The sequence below is a fragment of the Carassius gibelio genome, chromosome A4 (genome assembly GCF_023724105.1).
Source record: "Carassius gibelio isolate Cgi1373 ecotype wild population from Czech Republic chromosome A4, carGib1.2-hapl.c, whole genome shotgun sequence".
In the NCBI taxonomy this organism is placed as follows: domain Eukaryota; kingdom Metazoa; phylum Chordata; class Actinopteri; order Cypriniformes; family Cyprinidae; genus Carassius; species Carassius gibelio.
The window spans coordinates 32,880,503-32,906,105 of NC_068374.1; the positions used below are offsets into that span (position 1 = coordinate 32,880,503).

Below are 25,603 nucleotides of genomic sequence, written 5' to 3' on the forward strand. Positions count from 1 at the left end.
CTTCGAATAAACAGATGATATCGACCGCTGGTATGGATAAAATATATAGTGTGAACGGGCCTTAACTCATGACTCAAAAAAACCATTATGGGCATTCAGGAGCATACATGACCTTATTTCTTGTAGGTAAACTTTTACATCTTGAGATCCAGCCACGTTTAATCAAATGAAAACTGTCATCATCTGCCCTTTTAGTTCAAACGAATGCATAATGCTCCTGCATGTCCCTATTGTATAAATAAGAATAATAGCAAAATTTCTTGATACATGCTGAAAAGTTTTCAGAACTGCTTTATATATTGCACTTAAGTCAAAAAATGCATATCACTGTTAACAATAGTTAATTATTTTATTATTTGTTCTCGATGTGGCCTAGAGTTGCATCACCTAAGGATTCCACTTTAAAACTATGTTTTTGTTCAAAATGTGTCCTACATGTGGTTCAGTTCAGTCTTGGCGAACATTATGTAGGAATGTTTTGGTTTGTTGAACTCTATAAAACATACAAATGTTCAACTAGCAGTTACCATTCCAGAAATTTCCCATCCGTCTCACTAAACCTGAGCCGACAGGTCCATGTGATCATCAGAATGGCAGCCATCAGTAGATCAGTGTTAATAAGGCTTAGGTTTAAGAGCGGTTTGTGGAACAGTTTGCAGTGTTTGTTTTGAAACAGCTGATTTTAGCCTGAGCGGTGCTCTGCTCATACTAGATTAGCCGATATGTTTGACATAATATAACCATGTGAAGCACTTAAGAGGAGCAGCTTTACACTACCTATGAAATATGAGATAATCCTCTTGCCGCCCTCCCCCCACCTGCACAGGCCCCTCCGGCCACTTAAATACCCCAAGAATGCTGTAAGTGACTTAAGATGTGATTAAAGGAGGAATGGTGGGGTGGCAGGTTCACGTCTCCTGCATAAACCGTCATTTTAGTTGGATCTACCAGTGAACTTTACCCCATCAGTTTAACTTGGAGTTAAATGGCATGAACCGGGTGGTTGCAGGTTTAAATCCCAGATTTTTTTTTATGCATTTTGTCCAATCAGAGTGAAGGAGGTTCATTCTCAGTAAAGGTTGCCATGTGCCATGACTTGTTACTGATATAATGAACTGGATACTGCACTTTGGTAACATTTCACAATAAGTTTTCATTTGTTAACACTGGTTAACTATATTAGTTAACTTGAACTAAGAATTGACAGTACTTTTGCAGCATTTATTAATGAATTTCAACAAATACTAATAAAAAAAAAGTTTTAAATCAAAAGTCAAAATTATCTGTCACACTTTATTTTAAGGTCAAATTCTGGCTATTAACTAACTATGCCTCAATAAACTCCTAATTACTGCTTAATAGTTTGTAAGGTCATTGTTAAGTTTAAGTCCTGGTCATGCAGAATATGTGCTTTATAAATACTAATAAACAGGCTAGTTATATGCAAGCTAGAAAGCAACTAGTTAATAGTGACAATTGATCCTTAACTAGGTGTTACCGAAGTATCTGTAAACATTAGTTAATGCACTTTAACATTAATAAATGCTGTAATGCATTAACAAATGAGAGCTTGTTGTAAAGTGTTACCCATTATTTAAAAAATAAAATAGTGTGTAACACTAAATATATTTTTAATATTAAATATTTACACATTTATTTAATATAAAAAATATACTGAGCAATTTTGCATGTCCTCATTCATTACTGTCTGTTAATTTTGGGGGGTTTCATTAGAATTAAATTCCACTTATATATGTACATGCAGAATGTGTTTTTGCATTGTTTTTCATTCAGTCTTGTTCTGCAGCTTCTGACATCACGTGGCTCAAACAGTAAGTTCAAAAGTACATTTCTCACACAGTTTGTGATGAGCAAATACAATTATATTGGCTTTCTCAAGCTGATTCAACTCTAAGAAAAAATCAGCAATTTTGACTAATTAATACGTAGTGTAACTTGTTCTGCCTGTTCACTGCTAGCGCTCTGGCATTTTTGCACTTACTTTCAACCCCAAAACAGTGAACTCTGAAATAGTGTAAAAAATATTAAATGCTGGTCAAGAGATCTTCAATTAATAAAAATAAACTTAATTGCACTTGACTGCATTTTTCTATGCTATTGTGTGTCAATTATGAAGCAGTGTCGGTCTGACATAACATTCAGTTCAAATTATATGAACTCAAAACTTCATGTGGCATGGTTGAAATAATTTTCATGTTTACTTTACAAACCAACTATTTTGGACACACATCTACCAGGCACAAATTACTGAGAATGAGCTGAGAATTTGGGGTTGAGATCCACTGGGACGTAGATTAGAGAGGCACAGTGCTGAGTCTTACACATCTTGACATTGTTTAGTAAGCAGTCATAAATTGGTGCCATGGGTAATTGTCATGTCACTGAAAATTAACTGGAATTTACCCTCGTTTCCAACAGTGTGGCGTGACCAAGGTCTGCGTCTTAAAAAATCAAATGCAGTCCACACCCTACAGTAGAGACGTGCACTCTGTCAGGAACATATATCGTTCAGTGGCATCATTACTCATCTGTCCACGTCTCACACCTGTGTGTGTGTGTGTTTGAGAGAGAGAGTATCAGATTATGTGCATGCTCGCTCACTCACATACTGCTAACCACCATTAAGTCATCAATCCTATAAAACATGGCTATATTTTATATGTTTTTCATTTTAAGACAATCAAAGTGTGGGAGTTATTAAATGATCAAGTTTGAAGTTTCCTCATCAGCTTTTATGACGGAAGGCTTTGAGGTTTAAGGTTCACTTTAAAGACAAATGCATTCATAGTTTAGAAATAAATGCACATGATGTCATTCTGAATTTGAACTCATATCCCTTTCGTGGGATTGAGTTTGACTAAAACTAGAGTTTCACACCCTTGAACAGGAATCAAAGCAGTTTTATTGATTTATTTCCTGAAGTACATCAATGTTTGAGCATATAAAGAAAGCAATTTAATGCATCTGCTATCTTTCAATCGTGCAAAGATCAGTCATAATTTAACCAGGGCTTGGGGAGAAAAACACCACTGGAAGTGCCCAAAAAAATCCCTATTATTAAAAATTATGATAATTAATTTCTCAGGCTTTATCTGTTGTCTAAATTTCAATTTTATCAGATTCTATTAAGGCTGTTTAAATTATGGGTTAAGTGCCAGATCTGTCAGATTTACTGCTACTAAAATAAAAATAAAAACATCTAAACTAAACTAGAAAATGTGCACAATATAGAGCTGTATAATCAGAGGTGAGTGTGATAATTTGCAGCTACTTTGGAACTGATTTTATAATTATTAGCCAAAATTGTTTAGATTCTAAATGTATTTTTTAATTAAATATATTTCATTGATTTAATATTATTTTACAGAAATGATTCCACCAATATTCATTAACAGAAGGTTAGTATTGCTGCCCAAAATAGTAAAATAATTACTTTAATAGTATATTTGAAGTTACAGCATGTTTAGAAACAGCCGCCATAAACCTCGCTGTTGGCATTCATGCAGGTCTGGTTTTCTGCTGGTGCATGGAAATAGAAATATAATAAAAAATATATATATATTTAAGTACAAGTAACATTAATATAAATGAATCAATGAGTCAAACAATGAGTTACACCTTGGGTAAACATCTTTTTAAATAGTCAGAATCATTCAATTCAATTCACAAACATAAAATTATCAAATTCATAGGATGCATTATGGTAATGAGAATTACAGAGAGTTAAAAGTGAATGTGGAGGAAAAAACAATCTAATGGCTTGAAGATCTTATAAAAAGTAAAAAAATAAAAAAAATAAAAACTTGCTTACAAACACAAATAAACACACGCATGCACATAAAAATTATGAGAGCATTTATTAATTTTTTTCTATTAAAATGCTTTCAAACATCTTTAATGTGGGAACACCCAAACGCAGAAACAGTGGGATCAGCTCAACCCTCAGAAGAGACACTGATCAAGTCATTGATTTTAACAGCCTGGAATGAAGGATTAGATGGAATATGTGTGGAATGCCTTAAACTGGTCTCATAGCAACACTACAGACTAATCACTCACTAACACTAACACTGACCACACGACAGAGGGAAATGAGACAATATACCAGACAATAGCATGTGCTAAAGAGTCCTGTCAACACACACGATATTAAACACTGTCACTCAAAGACAATAAACTCAGACCTAAAACAGATCCAAAAACGTACAAACCTCAAAAACACTTTTATTATTATTATTTCTTCTAAAGCATATTGCTTCCTTTTCTGTATATTACTCACTAAAGCCCAAATAGTTCATAATGGGTCACACAAAACATCTTTTTACACTGCACTTAATATATTTGAAATGGAGTTAAAGTCACTTTTAACCATTTTCGAGATTGTTTAGAACCATTTTTGTGCTTACATTTTATGGCAAGTCATTTAGCAACGGACAGTTAACTGTCTCAGTGCTTTTATTATTAAATATTCATCACACTGTACAATTGCACAGACACTCACACGCTTCGTTTAATTTCAGCATCTAATAGGAAAAAGTTAACAGTGACTGACCGGCCAACAGGAAACATTCTAAGAACGTTATGGCAAGGTTCTCTCAAAGTTCTGAACAAACATTCTTCCAGTAACTTTAACATAACGTTCGTTTTGGTCTTTAATAACGTTCTCTCAACAGAGCAGTAAGACTTGAATATACGGTACATGGTAAACTCAAGAGTGGCAGAGATCCAGCAAGTATAAAGAGACACAAGAGAGCCTAAAGAAACCCTCAGTGTTTATTTCAATGCAAATGAGAGCATGTGTCTCTGTGTGTTTGTGCGTGGACGACTGTGTTTAGTCTTGCAGATGTTGATCGAATGCTCACTGGTTGTTTACACCATTTCCAAAATGTGTGATCTAAGAAAAACTGCTAGTTTATCTTCTGTTTAAGAAAGACAGGGAAGGAGAGAGAGCTCCGGAGGACAGATCCAGGGAAAATAAGCATGACTTGCTCATACTTAACGCTTACAGCGAGATGATCATTCCTGGGCTTCTCTCCACACTGGAGTCATTTCACAGATATGTTCCATGATTACTTACATCACATTTGACCAAAATTCCCTCACCAGCTTAATGCATAATAATTATCTTCTTAAACGAAATTCAGAGGTTGGATGAGAAAAATGAACACATTTTCAAAATGAATCTTTTTGCATCGAAATCCAGAGTTAATCACTTCATCCTGTCTGGACACAATGATTTCAATTAAAATCAACATCTGTTCAAGTAAATTGAAATACTACACTGTAAAAATCTATTAATCAAAGTTGCAAATAAAACAGATTATTGCAGTATGATTAACAAGGAAATAAAACTAAATACAAAAATAAATAGTAAAATAATATATTTTATCAGTAAATCAAAGTATTGTTCGGCCACATGCAGAGGGAAATGTTTTGATGTGTTTGGTGAACAGCTGAAATAAAGTGTTTTTGAATGTTAATGTATACTCCGTGAAATGAGACGTACACAACACTCCTACACAGAGCTGTATGAATGTTTACAGCACACCATATACAGTGTGATGTCTCATAAAAGAACTTCGTTGTGTGTGTGTGTGTGTGTGTGTTTGTGGACCTAACCATATTTTAGGGAAATTTTTTTTGCAAGTTAAATCTCTTAAAATCTCTTTTTAGGGATGTCCTCATTTGTAAAAATGGTTTAAAAATCTGCAAATCTATAAATCCAGGTCTATGTTCACCTGAATTTACTTTCGGCCCCATTTACCGCAATATACAATACTATCTGCTACATGTTTTCATGAGCATAACTAGTTTTTTGCTTGAACTCTCTCAGAAAAAAGGTACGAAAGCTGTCACTTGGGTGGTACCTTTGCAAAAGGTACACTTTTGTACCTTTTAGGTACTAATATGTACGCTTTAGGACTGTTTAGGTAAACAACAGAACAGATTTGGAGAAATTTAGCATTCCATCACTTGCTCACCAATGGATCCTCTGCAGTGAATGGGTGCCGTCAGAATGAGAGTGCAAACAGTTGATAACAGTGAACTATTGTTTTTTACACTATCAACTGTTCACTGAAAGGTTCTTGGAGGAATCGAAATGTTTCCTCCATAACATTGCGAAAACCCCTCTTTTGGAAGCTTTATTTGTTTTGTTTATTTGTGTTGTGCATCCTGGATATTCTGGTTCTGTTGATTTTGTCACTACAATAACACAATGCATAACAACATGTTGACAGAATTCTCATTTTGACGTAATGTCAGTAATGTCAGTTAAACCATAGACAGCACGTATTGAAATATCAAATGTCTCAACTGAAACGGACCAATGTGTGTGCATTAGAAACAACACGAAAGATCTGCCGGTCAGCCGCATTGCATGCATTTCTCTGGAGTCATACCGCAACTACAAACATTTGTGTCCCGGTGACCCGAGGTCTGACTGACAGGCCTTAATCTGCATCTGTGTGTGCATGTGTGTTTAGAAAGGTTAAAGCGTTTTTGGTGGGCGGCCAAGGTTCAGGTTGTATCTGGACGCTTTGAAACGGGTTGGTATGCGATCAGCTGCGCCGAGAGCGCAGAGTATCTGATTTCTTCCAAGTGGAGACACACAGAACACACACTGATCTCATTAGCCTTTGCTTTGTTGCTGTAATCATGTAGCACATTAAAAATAGATCAAAATGCATGGGTGCATTTATAAAAGTAACTTTGTGAGACGTTTTGTCCTTAAAATATATGTGTATAATCAAACACACACACACACACACTAGAGAGAGGAAGGTAGCCACTATACAGATGTTTGCTCCACCTTTTCATGAACATAATCAAAGCGGAACTGCAACAGTGTAATAAATCAGCTCAAAGTATGTGACCTATATACTGACCTGACCTTCACCGGCACTCTTTTACTGGCTGTTCCTGTCTCGCTCTTTATCACACACTTCCCAGCAAGCACACTTATGGGTTTAATGTTGTGAAAATGATGTAACATTTTCACCGTAAGATGAAACATTTTTATTGTCATATGCTCACAATGTTGTATCTTGGTTGTATAAAATGAATGCTTTTTGGTAACCTGGTAACCCCCAAAAATATTTTCATTGCTTTCACGTCAAGCTTTGTACTGTGACCTAAAAACTGCAATCAAAATGCAACATTCATTTTTATCTCTCTATTTATAACACACTTCCAAGCAACCATAGTTGTGTTATGCTAGGTTTTTTTTTTATATGTAGCAAATTTGAATAATGTTGTGTGTGTGTGTATAACATTTATGCTATATTAAATAATAATATATTAAATAATTATTTTTAGGTAATTATATATTCATATTTATTTACCTATTATATTACATTACATAACATTACATATAAATTAAGAATCTTACAGCAGTTCAAAAATAAATAAGAAATTCCATAAAATCATGCATTTCATTTTATTAATATTACCATTACCCATATGATTTATTGTAATGTGTCAGAGTGTCTTCAGAGTTTTTGGTTTTCCAAATGTTTCTTGAGTTTAGATTATTTTATGCCAATAATTTGCTGCAAAAAACACATTGTGACCAGTATTTTTTAAATGAATCCAAATTTAGTATAATTTTTGGCTTATTTTCTTCTACCCTGTGTAGTTTTGCTCATTTTCTTCAAGGATTGACTAGCTTCTTCCAAACCACATTGTGCCTAAACAATGAGATTGATTAGATGCACAACCTTTGACATCAATAACAAAGATATGGTAAGCATGATCTCCTCCTTAAAAGCTGATAAGCCTTTTTATTTTGCTATCATGCACCATACCATACACATCATTTTGCAATGTGTTATTATTTGCAATGCTTTTCCAAAAACAGAACGTATTTACAATTTATTATTATTATTTTACTAAAAACATTACCAAACATTTTGTTTCAGCTTAGTCCGATTTTGTAGTAAAAATGTGTTTTCATTATCTTTTAAGGTGACAATGTTTTATGGTTGCATCAAATTAAGATTTATTTGCAACTATTATATACAGAATAACAATAATAATAGGAAACACTATTAATAACTGAGCACTAAATCTGCATATTAAAATAATTTCTGAAGGATCATGTGATGCTGAAGACTGGATTAATGATGCAGAAAATTCAGCTTTGGAATAAATTACATTTTATAATATATTCGAATTGAAAACAGTTATTTTAAATAGTAATAATATTTCACAATGTTTCATATTTTACTGTATTGTTTAGTTGATTTAAATGCAGTCTTAGTGAGTATGATAGACTTCTTTCAAAAACATCTACAAATCAACTTCTGTTTGATTGTCTCTAATTTCGGTTTCTTTAAAACATAACTTAACATAACTGAAATCTAAATGCGTCATAGTGTAAAACCCGACAAAATTTTATTTTATTTTTTTTTTTTGGGGGGGGGTTTGAGTGAGTGAGTGTGTGTGTGTGTGTGTGTTACTTGCACCTGCTGTCACTCTGATACACAAAAGAAACACTCTCTCTATGAAAAACTGTCCCTTTCATCCGGAAACATCCCTTTATTGGCATCCTCTCCTCTCACCTTACAGACCTGTGACCCTTTTGTGTGCTGCGCTTAGGGACGATGTCATCACCATGGGCCTCAGAGATGGAAAAATGACAGGGCTATGCAGGGGGTCGAGAGTTCCTGGCTGTAATGTGACCCTGCTGATGCTTCAGTCATGCCTGCTATGAGAGGCCTCTGTTTGGGCCACAGCCCCCTCCTCCGGGGTCTGGATGGCCTGTCCACCACTGTCGGGGGTTTTGCTGGGAGGACGTGGGATGGCCGAACAACACAGAGGTGAGTTTTAACCTCTGGCAGACCATCACAGTGCTCTGTGTGTGTGTGTGTGTGTGTGTGTGTGTGTGTTTGTGTGTGTGTGTGTTTGTGTCGGGTAAAATTGGCCTGATCTCATATGTCATATGAAATGCTCTTGAGAGAGAAGATGGTGAAAGAGTACCAGAGAGGGACAGAAATAGGGGGAAAGAGAGAGAGGGAATGTGTATAGATGTCAGTGAGGTTACTGTCACACAGCAGCAGAAAACACATACTACAACTACGAGTAAACTTAGGGAGTCATAGCCTAATATTAAGAGCTTTTTTAAGAGTATTAGCTGTATGAACAAAACTATGTTTTCCATTAGAAAAATATTTAAACACCATAAATAGATTTGCTATTTTAAGCATTAACTCACTTAATTTTGATCGATTTTCAGAAAACATAATGTTTAGTAATTTTCCTTCAAGAATGTATCTTGATTTAAGAATTTGAGATATTTGTAGACAAAAGTATTAAGAATATCTTTGTAGTGTAAAAAAGCTTATTTCTTTTACCCTAGTGATATATATATATATATTTAATTTTTAATTAATTTTAAACATGTTTCAGAAAACATAGTTTATATCTTCAGTAAATTTCCTTCAAGATCTTGATTTAAGATTTTGTAGATATTTGTAATAGAAAACCGGACAAAAAAACTAAGTAAATCGTTTTTTGTAGTACACAGTCAATTATAGTAAATATAATTAAAATATAATTAAACATAATTATAGCTTGAAACTATTTATTCTTTGCTGTCAATCATGAGCTGTCAACCTCCCTCAGGTTATGAAAATTGGCAGGAACTGTTTGAGAAAATGAAAAGAGCCTGAACTAGTCTAAAATAAAAATATAATCCTTAAAGATTTTTTTTACTATCATTATCTGCCACTTTGCTTTGGCATTGCATGTGAGTTAGAGAAGAGAAATGACTTGTGCTCCCGTAAGTTGTGTTGTGAACAGGATGACATGTACATGCTTTCTGCATTGTTTTAGCACCCGACTCTAAATATATCACATACATAGCATGTGAATCAGCTATTTAAAAAGAAAAAAATTGCACTTGAATAAACCTCATATCCCTATATATGCCTTGTCCAGGTTTGTTACATGATGAAGCATAACTATGCCACTTTTATTCAGGCTCAAAGGGAAACTCACAAAAAATTAATCAACATCCATCCTGATCAAATTCAGCACATGCACCTTCCTTTATGTGTGCATTTACTATTAGATATTGTTACATTCAGTTTTTTTTTTTTTTGGTCAGCCTGCAGATTTTGTGTGAGCGATCAGTTGACTCTGTGGAGGGACTCCCTCTCTCATTCTCTCATGGTTTCTCCATGGCCTTACAGACCTGATTGTCCATTTATAGCTACGGCGTCTCCACAAAGTGGAGTGTCAGTGTCCTTCTTGCAAATACTCTGACATTTAAACCCAACCACAGACCAACACTGACTTACAGCATTGTACATGCTGCTTCACGCACACTTGTCTCTCTCGCTCACATTCAGTGTTTTCATCCTGAAATATTTAATATTTAATATTAAATATTTAACATGAGCTATTTGTTTCACTTTTGCTCAGACATAGAACTAATGATTTAAACAAACTCAAACCATAATAATTAAACTTTTGCATCCCAAGCTCATTGGAAAAATGAGTTTGTAAAATGATATTATGTTGCTTCTTGCACGTTTTGCAGCAATTTCAAAGTGAGATGTCCAGTGAATGGTGGTATAATCCTCTGAATCTGTTAATTGCCGTGATTGTGGCAATGGATTTTTATGTTGGGTATCATGGCAGTTTGGAAATGAAATATCTAAAAGGTAGCACTAAAAGGTCAAACGGATAGTGATAACAAAAGGAAACTTGAGATAAACTGCATTTTCTGAAACAACCATGCACTTTTAGCTTGCTTCTAATAAACTCTTGTATCATGCCAGGTGCACTACCGAGCAAGTTTATTATGATTGAAAAGCCATATATATGGAGCATTCCTTATGTGATGCTAACATCAAACTGTATTATTTTACAAATCACGCACTATAGTGTTTTAAGGTTATAACATATAGTATTGTGCAAGAAAGCATGCAAAAAATAAATCTGTTAATTTATCATTCATAATTTGTGTGAAAAGTAATAAAAGTGTTTTTTCTACTGCCATTAGTGTTTATTTCAGCTGGAAACTACAGGTGAATTGTATGTATATTTATGCTTTTGGAGTTTTGCACCAGTTTTGGAGTCTATGAACCAGTAAGCAACCACGTTACTACCACATAGCTTCACCCTTTCAACCGAACAGCAGCTTTCTAATAATCATTCAGAAAACCCTGCGACACGGTAGTGGGTTGTGTCATGCAGTCCATCCAGAAGTAATTTTTTCAGTACATTTTTGAGTAAATTTCAAAATCTGAAAATGAATAATTCAGACTCTGAACTTGACTCCAAAAATGCTTCTCTGTATTGTTGCATCATCTTTGGTTTTGGCTTTGCCATCATGATGTAGCAAAGAGGGTGTGTGTGTGTGTGTGTGTGTAGACTTCAGGCCAAAGGTATCCAAAATCAGCAGTTTGCCCACTGACAGATAGAACAAAAAGACCAAATGAAGGCGTTCTTTGAAAAACTGCAATTTCCCTGGTTAGTTTAAAGGAGTTTGTGTTGTGTCTTCCTGAGGAAAAGCTTTCCCTATGCATACAAATGTCCTTTGCTGTCCCTAAATAGAAGTATATGTAATTGTAGCTGTCACAGAGATGAAATATTCTCCACTGTTCCAAAGGGTTCCTGAGAATCTATCATCTACTGACCAAGAGACTGTCTTTGAATATTTTTTCTACATGATAGATAAAGAATTATACTGTAATGCGTTGGCTTTTACAGAGCACTGAAGAAATTGAGATTGTAGAGGATTGTAAAGTGTTTTTGTTGGATGAGGTGCATTAAAAATCCCAAATAACTCAACGACCCTACATAAATCTACATTACGTTCATCCTTACCGATATATAGACATTACATTTTTTTAGATGTCATGTGATTTAGATGAACACAGTTTGTTTAATTTTTTTTCTTTTTGTTTCATTACTGCACAACCCATTAACTAATTGCACAAATAGCCTTTTAGCAGTTTTGATGGACGAGAGCAAATGCAAGGTTTGACACAAACTGAGCCATTTAGCTTGAAAAAGACGCCAACTTAAATCCTAATGTTGTAAGTTTTCTGGATACTTAAAGGTGTTTGAAATGATATATTGTATTTTTCTTGGTCTCCCACTCAAGACCACAGCAGAGAATCATGTGAAGTGAGCGGCAATGCCTCCCTCAGAAACATCACTTCCAGAAAGCCTTGGGTCAAACGTCTAAAAAAAATAATGAGTTGGTTTTGTAGGCCAAATATTAATTAGACAGAACCATTAATGGCTGTTTGTTGAAACCCAGAAAGCCAGGACAAAATCTGGAACATTTCCCGACTCTCGGATGCAACACATTGACATATTTGGAAGGGAAACTAAAGGGTAACTGCACATGTGTCAGGATGTCCCTGGTCACCATGAGGTTTCCACATGACGGAGATGATATACTGGTATTACTGTCTACAAGACTGTCTGAGCACTTGCTCAAGAGCTCACAGTTTACAATTGGCCCATTATTTGGAGTGAAACTTCAAATTAAATTGCATAAGTATGTCTGCCTCCACCATCCCAAATCTAGACTTCAATTTAACAGGTGCCAGAAACAGCATACCTGAGAATAGTTGGAGAGACAGATGGAGTCAGATTGCGTAGTTATTAGACTCGTGCACATCAAGGCCGTGTGTTCAGCATAATGGCAGTAATGGATCGCAAACATGCCGCATTGTCCACGTTTGTAAGAAAAACACTGAGCCATTAAGGCCAGAGGGCCTGGCACAGTAAATATTTGGCCATGGATGAAGGCAGGGGTCATGTGATTGGTTTTATGGCACTCAGATTTTCCACAAGTAACAATTACTTCAGAGCAGCATGTCACGCGGACCTACTCCTCCAAATTAAGTACTCTGCAAAGGCCAAGCACGTTAATATCGAAACCTTTTGTGACTGTGCACATAATTAAAAGAGTGTGTTTCCCATATTTGCACGTGCTGTGAAATTTGATAATGAAAATGAGCTGAGTTTAAATAGTCATTATTGCAGAATTCAGCAAACATTGCATAACCTAAAAATCTTTATGCTAAACTATGGCTAAACAAAAGCACAGTTATTATAGGCTTCTATCCAAACATATTAATGTCAAAGCTGTTGTATAAAACTATAATGAGAAAATTAAAGCTGGTTAGTGCACATGTTAAGAAATGTTTCTAAGTGCCTCTTATGAGGGCAAATTCAAGCCTGGCTTGTAACTTTTTCCCACCTGCAAACAAGAAAATAAACTTTAAAAATTTCTGCAGTTTAGATCCAATAATTTGTACAAAAATATCAAAAGTATGGGAATTTTGGTCCATCACCCAAAAGTCAATCCCAAGTTGTAATGCATAAAAAAAAGAGGAAAAGAAAAAATATATATTTAAAAGCTGTAAATAAAACAAACATTATTGGAGTAAGTTTTTTAAGATGAAAAAAAAACTAATATTTGTCTTTCACTTTTAACTCAGTTTGTCACGAGTCATTTCCATGTATTTATTTGTGAAATTTATTAGCATTTTTCTTTCAGTGGTGCATGGCTGTCTTCTGTTTTTGTAATGTTTTATAAAAATAACAAAATTATGGGAACATTCCATTTTATTGTTTTTGAAAATATTGCTTTTGAATGTTCTCAACATGTTAGATGAACATCCAGCAAAATGTATGCAATGTATAAATAATGCATTTGTGTTTACATTTTTTTACATTATTAAAGACCAGATAACTCTGAAAGAATTATCAATTTCTGCAAGAATGTTTGTACATAACTTGGGGAGAACCTTGCCAGAACCAATTCTGTCCAAAGCATAAACGTCTTGTAGTTTGAACAATAGTAATGCTGATGTTTGCCTTAGCAAATATTAATAAATGTTATGCTTCAGATACACTGGCAATGGTTGGACAGCATGGCATTCGACTCCCGATTGGCTGGGGTGTTTGGCAAGGGTAGCCAAGTATGATAACACATCTTCCTGATGTCACGTAAACGTATGTCCCATTTTAACAAACCCTCCCCCTACGGTTGATGACCTGTTGGAGCCTAAACATAGTAAGGACGATGGACAGAAGCCCCCCTGAAGTTTCTAGGAACCATGTGTTACTATCTTAAAATCAATACAGTAATGTGATAATGTGGTAACACACTACTGAGTGGAAATCCTGCATAGATATAACTGCAGTTTGAGTTTGCATTTAGCGTTTAACGCTAAGAGACAACCCAACCGTGCTGATAAGACCTGGTCAGATGCAGCTGAGCAGTGGAAGTGACTCTTATCCTGCTCTGTTCACATCTGTTAAGCTGACTCATGCGGTTGTGCTCAGTTGATCTCATGCCAACGCTCTGGCACAAAGACTAGGAAACATTCATCAAGGATTTGAGAAGGCATGTCCCGCTGTCTCTAGGGATGGGTCTCTGTCAAAGTAACATCGCCCTCCTGTGGCAAGTTGCCAAAAAATGGCCTCATAAAACCCCAAATTTGCACTTTTGCTTATTCTGATTTGCCGGTTTTCCGCGGAAACATCCTGGGAACTGGTTAGGAGAATGTTTGAGGTTTGCTTATACTGTAAAATAAACAGATGTCATTGAGTTTATCATAAAGATTAGTTTTGACTTGTCCCTTAGTTTGAAAGAAAATGTAACCTTTTTTCTTTGTAGAAAAGCATTTATAATGGAAGTCTAAAAGCCATGGATTTTCAGAGTCGGAATGTTTGGTTCGGAATGTTCTTTTAGATGTTTACGAAAGAAGCTTCTTATGATCAACAAGGCTGCATTTATTTGATCAAAAATACAGTAGAAAAAAATGGTAATAGTGTAATTGTAATATTTTTACAATTTAAAATAACTGTTTTAATATATTTGAAAATGTAATTTATTCCTGTGATGCAAAGCTGATTTTTTAACAGCCATTTATCCAGTCTTCTCCAGTGTCACATGATCCTTCAGGAATCATTCAAGTATGCTGATTTGCTGCTCAAGAAACATTTCTCATTCATGTTGAAAACAGTTGTCCTTCTTAATTCTTTTGTAAAAACCGTGAGACTTTAAGGTCTTGTCAAGATTTTTTGATGCACATAGAGTCAAAATGATTGGAAACTATCTTACTAACCTCAAACTTTTGAACAGTGGATTTTTATTTAGGTAAAAAGCCACTGTACACATAATGCGACATTTGTATCATGTGACACACATGGCAGGAGTTGAAAAACTGAATATAGGACTAACTTTATGATTGATTAGGGTTAGTAGGTTAGTAAACAATTTTATCACAAGTTAACACACATAATGTTTAGTTTGGCTGTACCTTCACAACAGTGTATATTTGAACATTTCTCCTAGTGCAATGTCATGCTTCATAGACTTCCATTATAAATCCATTACTAGAAACAGATTTTTACAAACTGACAGGAAGATTCAAAAGGGTTTTTTTGTTGTTGTTTTTGCAGTAACTAACAGCTCACACGCTATAGATAGACCTGAGCTTGTATTAAACCTCAAAACACCCCCAACATTGACAAAAGTTGTTTTGGTAACACGAGTTCTAAACTGCTTTTTGCGCAGAAAGTTATTAATTCCTGAGGCCTTGTGGTCCCAGGTGCATCAGCCGGGCCAATCAGACAAAATTGTCCCCTGTGCAGATTTCCTCTATAAAGCAGGAAGGATGCTGGGTACACACTAATGTCACGGGACACACTGTCAGCAGAATTACATGGACTGCACACGTTGGAAATTTACACTAAACTCCACCTGGAAGTTATTTACCATTACAAAAATATATTAGCTGTTAAATTTGACTTTGTCACACTAACTCTCGGGACAATTCATGTGAAATGAGACGTCCGATCGCCTCGCTCTCCCTGACAGAAACCAGATGTCCTACAGTCTGGATGTTCAATAGAAGAGAAGAGCGATGTGAAGCGAAATAGGTAATACATGAACCTCTGACTAGCTCAGTTACATGCACGTCCGTGTGTAACAACTCTCTCTCTCGCTAGTTAATATTTAGCGTGTTTTCCCACTGCTGTTGTCCCTCCCTGAGGCTGAAGGTTGACATGGAGGATCTGTTCAATCTCCTGTGATTTTGGACCTCCACTGAGTCTAAACAATGTCTGGTTCAAAGTCACCTTGCTTATTCAAGTATGGACATGAAAATGGATTAGCGAGAAACGTCAAAGGATTTTTTTTTTTTACCACAGAATTTACTATCAACAATCAGCCACCTGAAGGCTTGGCATGTGAGCATTTAAAACATGTTGAGAAATTGAAGCTTAAGGAAGCAGTCTCTCTCTTTCTCCAGTGTACACATTCACTTTTAGAGTTATGCATATATAATATGCAGATTGAATTTGTATGTAGGAAACAGCATGTGTGTGTTTACTTACCTCCACCAGAAGTTCTCTGGAACAACAGTGATAAATATAACGGATAGCGTTTTCTTTTCTTTTTTTTTTTTTTTTTGCCAAAGTAGCATTTCTAATTTTTTTTTATTTGAGTTTTCATCCAATATTTCTATTATATTTAATAGTGTCAGCTTTAACTAGAAGTTAATAATAACCTTGCTGGAGAAACACATATTTAAAACATAATTAACAGTCTCAATAATTTCATTTAGTTGATGAGGTACCATTTCTACTTTTTGTTTAGTTAAAGTTTTTCATCTGATATTTGTATTTTATTTTATTTTATATTTCTTTAAAACGTTACCATTTTTTTTAAAACACTTTCGGTTTTAGTTATACGTTTACAATAACAGAAACACCTACTAGAAATGACGTAAAAATGGCCTTGGGAAAGTTACAACTTTTAGAACTTGACAGGTTTACACGTTCAGAAACAGACGTGAAGAGTCGCACGCTGTCACTCTCTGCAACCTTGACCTGCACATCCCTGAGCGATTAGAGTGCAGAATACCTCTGCTGTAGACCGTGTGCTTGAGTTCGACAGGTGTGTGTCATCTGGTGAGGTCACAGCGACAAGTGAGAGTGCTGTGTCAAAAGACAAAATTGTGGAGGACATAGTGGACAGTGGGCTATTTAAAGAGCAGCCAGACCAGTCAGCAGATACTGGCCTTTATAGAACATCCTTTCACCTTCACAGTTCACATATTACAGGGGATAGAAATGATCACTGGCTGTCTGAGCGGCATTGAAATCTCAGATTTATAGGAGAAACACACCCTCACATCACCTCACATCTATTCTGGCTTAGCATCAGAGAAGATTTCTCTCCCTCTTTCTCACGTGGCCATGGTAGCCAACATTGGGCAAATACTTCATATTTACAATAGGTTTAGGCAAGACAGGGCCTGAAAGAGTTGAGTATAAACATTTATAAGATTAATGCATTTAACCACTCCCTTCTGCGGCAGGTTTTCCTGGCACTAGGAGATCCTCGGCAGATTCTCCCATTTTCCAACATAAACGTTTATATTAAACAAGCAAACAAGCCTAAAGCTGTCATCCCAGCGTGGGTGTTGACACATGCACGTTTGCAGAAGAAAAAGAAGGTTGGGTTTCCTAGTTCTAAAACTTCTGAAGTCTAAGCGAGGAGTGGTAGATCCACATTGTTCACTGTTATAAGCCTTAATATAGTGCAACTGTGATGACTTACAGTCTGACAGCGGCTATTAATCAAACGCCTGAGTCACACACATACACTCCGACTCCATGCATATAATGGAATAAGTATATTTGAGTAACAGATGTGGGATGATGGGATTTCCAAGGGATTCAGACAGAATATTTCAGAGTTAGTGGGTATAGGAAGTCTTTTAACCAGCTTTATTTCACCAGTGAAATCTCATCTTCACCCCTTTGTTGCAGGGTCTCCGTCTTGTTTAAGTGTATTTTTTAGGGAAAAAAAACATTTCCACAAACTGTTCCAAACCTGTATGGATTTCCTTGTGATGCTGAACATAACAGAAGATAGTTTGAAGAATGTTGGTAACCAAACAGTTTCTGGTACCTATTGACCATGACACATTTGACCGTGTTTGAATCCAATAACTTCAACATAGAAATATGCTAAGCATTTCCAACCTTCCTATTTGAATGTCAGCTGTGCTGAAACTGTAAAAAAGTGTGAATCGGCAAACTTATAGATATATATAAAGGGTAGCTGATGCATAATGTGACTATGAACTCAAGATTTTAGGTTTATATAGATTTATATATATATATATATATATTGCACATTGCACAGGACAGTCATTATGGTCCCACTGGATCTGCTAATGTTGAATAAAAATACTGTCATTCTGTGCATTGTATGAAATCTGACTCTCTCTTTCTCCACACCCTTTCAATGTCTCCCTCACAGTTTCTTTCTTTCAATTCAACTCCAATTCTTCTTTTTGGCCTCAGACTACATAACACGTCCTTACAAAGTCCTTCGTTCACTCTCTCTCTCTTTCCCACTCAGCCACTTTACAATCTCAGCCAGATCCTTTCATAGACTGACTCTCTCTCTCTCGCTCGCTCGCTCTAGTCAGCTGACAGTCTGGCCCTCTGCCTCAGAGGCTGGCTGAGATGAGCGCTGTGGCAACGTGCAGCTTGCCATGTCTGCAGTCGCTACAGGAACCGGCTGCAGCGAGAAACATAGCAAAGCTGGGTCAACACAGCCTGCAGATTCATTCAGAAAATCTTCTGTCTGTGAGAAATTTAATACTGAAGGTGTGTGGCTTACTGTAAACAGAGTTTCTCACAGTTTCTGTACGCAGGTGATAATTAAATCCTCAGAATTCAGTGACGTGACCTCATATCAGGTTTATCAAACACCGGATGTGGTAAACAGTGGTTAGGGAATAAAGCTGCATGTGATATCTCAAATCAAAGTGCAATACTTAGGACAATTTGTTAATTTAATAAATGTTATGGGATTTTTTTTTTTTTATTATACATTTTTTCACATTTATAAATATATTTTGAATATACTCTATAGGTCAAAAGTTAATAATTAAGATTATTATTATTTATTTTATTTTTTGTAGCTAAGCTTAGGCCGCATATTTCGTAAAATAAAAAAAATAAAAAACATTTAAAAAACGTAAAAATTGTAAATATTATTAAAAGCTAAAATAATTGGTCTCTGTTTTAATATAGTTTAAAATATCATTTATAAAAAAAAATATCTTTAAAAAAATTAAGTAATATATATATATGAATTTTTTCATATTTGAAGTGGATCACAAAAGTTAATCAAAGTTGTCCTAAGACAAGAATGCATTTTGGATTAAGGTTTTAGGACAACTTTGATGAAAGGTTTTGACTACTGTATATAATATCATATGACTCTGAAGGAGTAAATGCTGAAAATTCAGCTTTGCGTTCAAAGGAATTAATTGCATTTTAAAATATATTTACAAGGAAGCAGTTATTTTAAATTGTATTGTAATATTATTACACAAAATGTATTCTTTATTCTTTTCTGGTTTTAGAAGAAACCCTAAAAAATCTTTTTTAAGGAGTGAAAGGTTCAGATTCATGATGTGTACAGTCAATTACAGGTGTATGAATGAATCATCTCTTCTCACAGAGACCGCTGATCTTTTGAGACAATGTGTAATCAGATGCCCTACTGTTGTAAGAGCCTATCAATGTCACAATCACCGGCTCCCAGACAGCCAGCTGGCATCACCAGCTGCCAGCATGATGTTAGACGGCTCTCCTTAGGAAACCTTGAAATTACGACCCTGCAAGCTAAAAATAGTCTTCTCGTTGAATCGGTGCATGCTTGCAAATATCAGAAGTTTCAGCTGCTGCTAAATTAGATTTTGTTTATCCAGTTAGCAGGTGTTCTAACAATGCTTGATCACTAGTGAGTGAGAACTTTCTCAGCCATCTTTGTGTTTTTTTTTTTTCAGACTTCTGTGTATTAGATATATGGTGGCATTAGACTATTGCAGTGTGCTGATGGGTGATGACCTGTAAATTTAACCTGTTTATCATACACTGTAACAATGATTTGAAGTTTGAAGTAAAGATTATTGGAGCAAAAATTCTATCCTATAGCAAGTTTGTTAAAAAAAATTCTATGCCAAATTATTTTTAAAGTGTCTGAAGCGATTAAATATCTTCACAAGACTTGGATTGAACCGCTCGATTCATATGAACTCATTTTAATGGTGCCTTTATGTACTTTTTTGGATGTTCTAAGTTTGGTGACCTTTCAGTGGAGGGACAGAAACTTTTCAGGTTTTATAAAAAAAAAAAAAATGTAAATCTTAATTTGTGTTTTGAAGATTAAACAATGGTGTTTGGAACAACATGAGTGAATAAATGACAAAATGTTCACTTTTTTGAGAACTATCCCTTTGACTCAAATCTTTGTTCATTCTGTGGCCAAATATTTTTGTATAATGACCCCTAAACCATATAAACGGACAGCTTTTATAAATTTATGTCTCTAATAATACTCTCATAATTTTTTTATATATTACTTAATAGATGAACAAATAAGCACTCTCGAGACGGGCTGATGCCATATAAGACACCGCTCTAAATGTATGTGTGTCATAGATGTCTATTCTCAGCTGGTGTGTATATTCACTCCACCATAAAAAGCAGCAGATGTCAGCCACACACACTTGCATATGTTGGTTGTAAAGTTAGTGTGGTGCCACCCAGACAATCGGCTAATTTAAACAGCTTTGCCTTCAAATAAAAGGACACTTTCTCTCTCTCACACACACAGTCATTTTGAACGCCGGGAGTGTGACAGAGGGGCGAAGGGAGGTACTGGGATCAGAAAGACTCTGCAGCTGTGGGTCTACGTGAGTTCTGGCAGGGACACACTCTCCCTCTCTCTATATCGCTCTCTGCTTCCACCCTCCCCGGCATCTATTGCTTTATTCTTCTCTAATTTTTCTGTTTCTCCCCACTTTCTCTTTCTAACACCTCCCCCCGATCCCCCATGAGACCTTGACAATGAGAAATGTTTCACTTTTAGCTCGATATCTGAGACGTGTGAAAGACAAGCAGAGGCATGGGAACCAAACTGAAAGAGCAGAATTTAATTAAGCACAAAAGGACTAAGCTCTAGACAGATCTCGCCACAGAAGGCCAGAATTGCCTCATTTGGGAAACGTTTGTAATATTGGATGAAAATATGTACAATAATAATGTAATAAAGCTGATGCTCCTGTTCATAATGCGTCCAGTCAAACTGGCAAACGCTTAGTCTTAGTGAATGTATGTTTGTGTGGAAATCTGCTTTTTTTTTTCCAGCCGGATATACAGTGGCCATGAACAGGCCAAATCTATCCCACTCTCCACCTGCTAGACATACATCACCAAGACCATCTGCAGCAATTCTGCAACCTGCTTCCTAAACTGGACACAATAACACACTGGAGTTGTTAGTTTGTTTCCTCAGCCAAAGTGAGCTAAATATTAAGTTCCAACCAAGGTCAGTTGAAAAGACTCAAAGCAGGGAGCAGAGATCGAAAGAATTAGAAAGTAAAGCCGAAAAGAGCATCTGAATAAAATGATTCCAGTACATTGTGCAATGCTTTAGTAGGTTTAGGTCACGTGTTGTGACTTGCTTGAGTGCAAACTAGGTCTGTGCTGCCACTTTGTGGTCATAGTTGTAATTTGTTAGAAATTATCTGCTCTGACTCCAATGTGAAAGGTTTTTAATTTTACATTTACTTTCTATACCCTTATGAAACATTTCCATATACAGGAAACTAGTGCTTATATTTTTCAGTATGTGATGCATGCATTATTTTAGTGTATTGTAAAAATGCTTGAGCATTTATGAACACAAATTAATGCTCTTTCCTGCAATTCTTCAATCAGTGCAGAGTTCTCTGGATCCACGGCAGAAACAAATTAGGTAAGTTTTGATTGCATGGCCTGCTACATGAGATTGAAGAACTGGAACATTCAACAGATTTGGATTCTTTGCTGTGGAGATTCTGTGTTTGATTATGGTGGTGTATTAGGTTACTACTTAATTTGATTAAAGTGAGAGAAATTGCCATGAGACTGTACTGTTGTTACTGCTACCATAACATTCCAGAATTTTACGAGTTAAGAGACTGAACTTTATTTTTGTTTGCTTCCAGGAACACAGTTGGTCAGCACTGCTCTTAACAAGCCTATTGACCCCATGGGTAAGAGACCATAATCCATCTGATAATGTCAGCCACATGACTGCTGCACTCCCATATATTTTTTTTTATTTTATATGAGGCACCTAGTCTGGCAGACACCCTTGGTCTGTCAAATAGGAACACACAAAAAAAAAAAAAAAAAAAAAAAACCCTGCATGTGCACACCATTGGACTTCTTCCATTTAAGTGTTATAAATCATGTTGACAAAACTCATTAACTACTTCACTATGGTCACTTTGCTGAACAAATAAAACTACAATGACGCCCACAGAGCCCCCCCCCCCCAAAAAAATAAAGACCCTTGCAAGTGTACTGACCCCAAATCCCACTAATGGCTTTAATGGACTTTGACACGCATATACATTTGTGGTCTCAGACCAACTGAATTTTATTAAATAATTGGGCCAAAAATAGTGACACTTCAACCTTGTGCGTTTTTTTTTTTCAGATTTGCATTTTGAGGGCATCTCCGGGAGTCTCAGCATTGTACAATACTGCAATACTTGTACTTCCAGCGCCGGTCTCTGAAAACATTAAAACAGACCTCAGTACTGAACTAAAAAAAAATAAAGCCCCAGCCATTACTCCATTTACAGAATTACTGCTTAAATAATTTGGAGAACTGTACTTACGCTTTCTCCGAGTAGCTTTCAGCACCCACCAGGTACTTTTGGTCTGGTACATTGAAGAACTCAAATCCATTCACATTGGTAATCCACTCACACTTATCAGTACAGCGGCTGTTGCTTCTACAGCAGTAGAACTGCCATCTGGGTGAAAAATATAAATAGTAAAAACGCCCTGTATTCACTTCAGATGAACTTGCATCAAACGGTCCAAAGTCAGAGCTCACCGCCGGTCCTCAAGCTGGATGCTGTAGTAGCTGCTCATTCCTGAGAGGACATGGTGTGGTGGACACTCGTAGGCAAATGTTTGGTTAGATTCATTGACTTGTGGTGACGAGACACAGTCTGCACCAGAAGCAAAGGTGTCTTTACAGCCAAACTCCCATGTCAGATCCTTATGATTGATATCCAGTTGGCTTGGTTTATGCAGAGAAACGGTAAGAAATTGAATCAATCTTGATGTTCTGAATGAATTCAATTAATATAGTAATATTTGAGAAAGACTTCAAAGAAAGTGGAATTCCTTTTAAAATGGAATACGGCCTCAACATGCATGTTTTATTGCCAATCACCTTACATTTTATTGTAAACTGCATCCTTTGTATACAACGTTGACTTATGACATTTTAACAATAAATTTACAGAAGTAAACACTGCCTTTTACTCACATCTTTATGAGGGATATCGACTGTCCTGCATGGCACTTAAACTCTAGAGACTGGTTGTTTTCCCAGTGCAACTCTGTGGGATTTTATTCAGACTTAACAAGCACTTCCATCAATTGATAAACACAAATAGTTTTTCATGAAGTTTCCTACCTTGTCCGTTACACAAGATACCCGTCAGCAGCAGAAATAAAGCAATTCTCCTCATGGTGTTGTATAAAAATCCAAGGCAACCTGCGTTTTTATAAAGACCTCAGTCCTTATGGTCACATACTAAGGTAAGGTCAATCTGTTGCTTTACAACTGTAATCTAATCATGTTTGAACAGGTGGAACTGATTTCTACCATCCAGTAGGGCTGCATGATTAATCGGACTTGATTGTCACATGCATCCCGTCATTGGTTCTGTGATTAGTAGTAAATCTCCAGCACGTGTGTTCAGGAGGAAAAGCATTTATTTTTATAAACAATTACACGCAACATATTTCATATTAATCTAAGCAGTGATAAAGGCTGTATCGATTAGCATTGCATTTTTATTATTATTTAGTTTATTATAATAAAAATTATAAGATGACGAACTTAGATAAACCATATATTGTCATAGTCGTGTGTTTATTAGTCACGTTTAATTAATAATTCAGTTAATGTTTATTAATCATTTCCTGGGTTTCTTCTCCGAGGCATATTTGGAGTTTCAGCGCGAGAGCGCCCTCTGGCCTTCGAATAGAGATTTACTACTTCTAACAGAACCTTGCTTCACTGAAAGATGCGCATGTTCGCGATTTATAGCCTTTGCGATTTTAATTTTGTTTAATCGTGCAGCCCTACCCTCCAGGCGATTTCTCTGGAACAGACCTGTTCTAAAAAATGTTTTTAGTTGCCAACAGGGCCGTTTTATTGATATAAAGCACAAAGCTCGCTGCCATTTATAGTCAAAAAATATTTGATACCAATATATATATATATATATATATATATATATATATATATATAAACATACTCTTAATTACTGGATTTCTTAAATCTGCAGTCTGTAACTTAAAATCAGGTCTGTAAGCATACAGAAGTTGTCCAGGGTACTATGGCTAAGAAAGGCGGCGGATCGTTTGTAGCCTTTTTTCACTGGAAAAATTGAATTTATCATTTTGATTGTAATCCAGAAAGGATTATGTGTTTATGTAACATGTGACTGAAATTAAATTTTATTCCAGTTTTAAATATGCATCTGATTACAGATAGCATACGTGGAATTACACAATATTTGTATTTTAAACAGAACCAGTTTGAAAGAAGAATAATTTGCCCATTGGTGGCAGGAGTTATTTTAATGCTTTTTTCCTCAAATGGTCAGAGCAAAAGTGGTAGACTTGTTACTTACTTTGTTCAGATGACAATATCCGGTGAAAGTTATTTTTTTGGTCATATATTTCAAGACCTAAAATAGAATCTGTGATTCTGAAGTACAGTATCGACACCGGTGTGGTGACAGCCACACATTTACCTCAAAACATTAGATTCATCCGCGCTGAAGCTGTGCCGGTGCACAACCAATGCAAGGAACATAATGCGCAAATAACTGCAATTGCAGGTTTTCAGAGATGGCGGCAAAGAGGCAAAACTTACGGTCTGCAGCTTTAAGGATGCCATTCTACATTAAGTGACCTGCTCATCTACACTAATTTATGTTTTGCTGTTTATTTTTTCAGCCTTTATTTTGCATCTGTATCATCTTTGGAAAATAGTGCAACTAGTGCAACAGGTGCAACTTTAGCAGTAATTAAGCATGTTATTGTTTTATTTTTGTATTGGGTGCTTGGTTTTTAAAGTTAATCTTATGCCAGGTGAGTTATGCAGTCTTACTCAGGAAAAGCTAATAGTTGTTGAAAAGTTATCAGATTACTTTAGGCAAAATCTCAAATAATTATACACTTTTTTTTAAGATAAGAAATAATAAAACAAATGCTATTTCAAAAAGAAAACGCTATTTCAGTGTTTTTCTTCAATATATTACATTTAAATCAATGTTCTTGCTGTTTCTTTGAAATTATTTATTAAATTTACTAGCAATTTCTCATTAAGATGGTTTTATTAATTAATAAAAAAGAGGTGTTGTGTCAAATGTGCTAACCATGGCACATGCTGTATAACTATTGTGTTAATAAATTAAATAAGAACTCATCA

At 35.7% G+C, this 25,603-nt stretch overlaps 1 protein-coding gene and 1 long non-coding RNA gene across 2 annotated transcripts; one reads left to right on the top strand and one right to left on the bottom strand.

Annotated features, from left to right (window-relative positions):
- The first annotated feature begins 4,673 nt into the window (after positions 1–4,673).
- On the top strand, positions 4,674–21,405 carry LOC127977828 (uncharacterized). The gene is made up of 3 exons (XR_008158365.1): positions 4,674–7,764; positions 8,590–8,840; positions 21,238–21,405. It is a non-coding gene; the product is annotated as an uncharacterized LOC127977828 (long non-coding RNA).
- Positions 21,406–22,487: 1,082 nt separating this feature from the next.
- LOC127977822 (dermatopontin-like) lies at positions 22,488–23,730 on the bottom strand. The gene is made up of 5 exons (XM_052582972.1): positions 23,573–23,730; positions 23,423–23,495; positions 22,982–23,170; positions 22,761–22,898; positions 22,488–22,652 (listed from the first exon to the last, which is right to left on the bottom strand). Exons 1-5 carry the CDS (start codon positions 23,625–23,627, stop codon positions 22,607–22,609), a joined length of 501 nt encoding a protein of 166 aa, XP_052438932.1. The 5' UTR covers positions 23,628–23,730; the 3' UTR covers positions 22,488–22,606.
- Between the last annotated feature and the right edge of the window lie 1,873 nt (positions 23,731–25,603).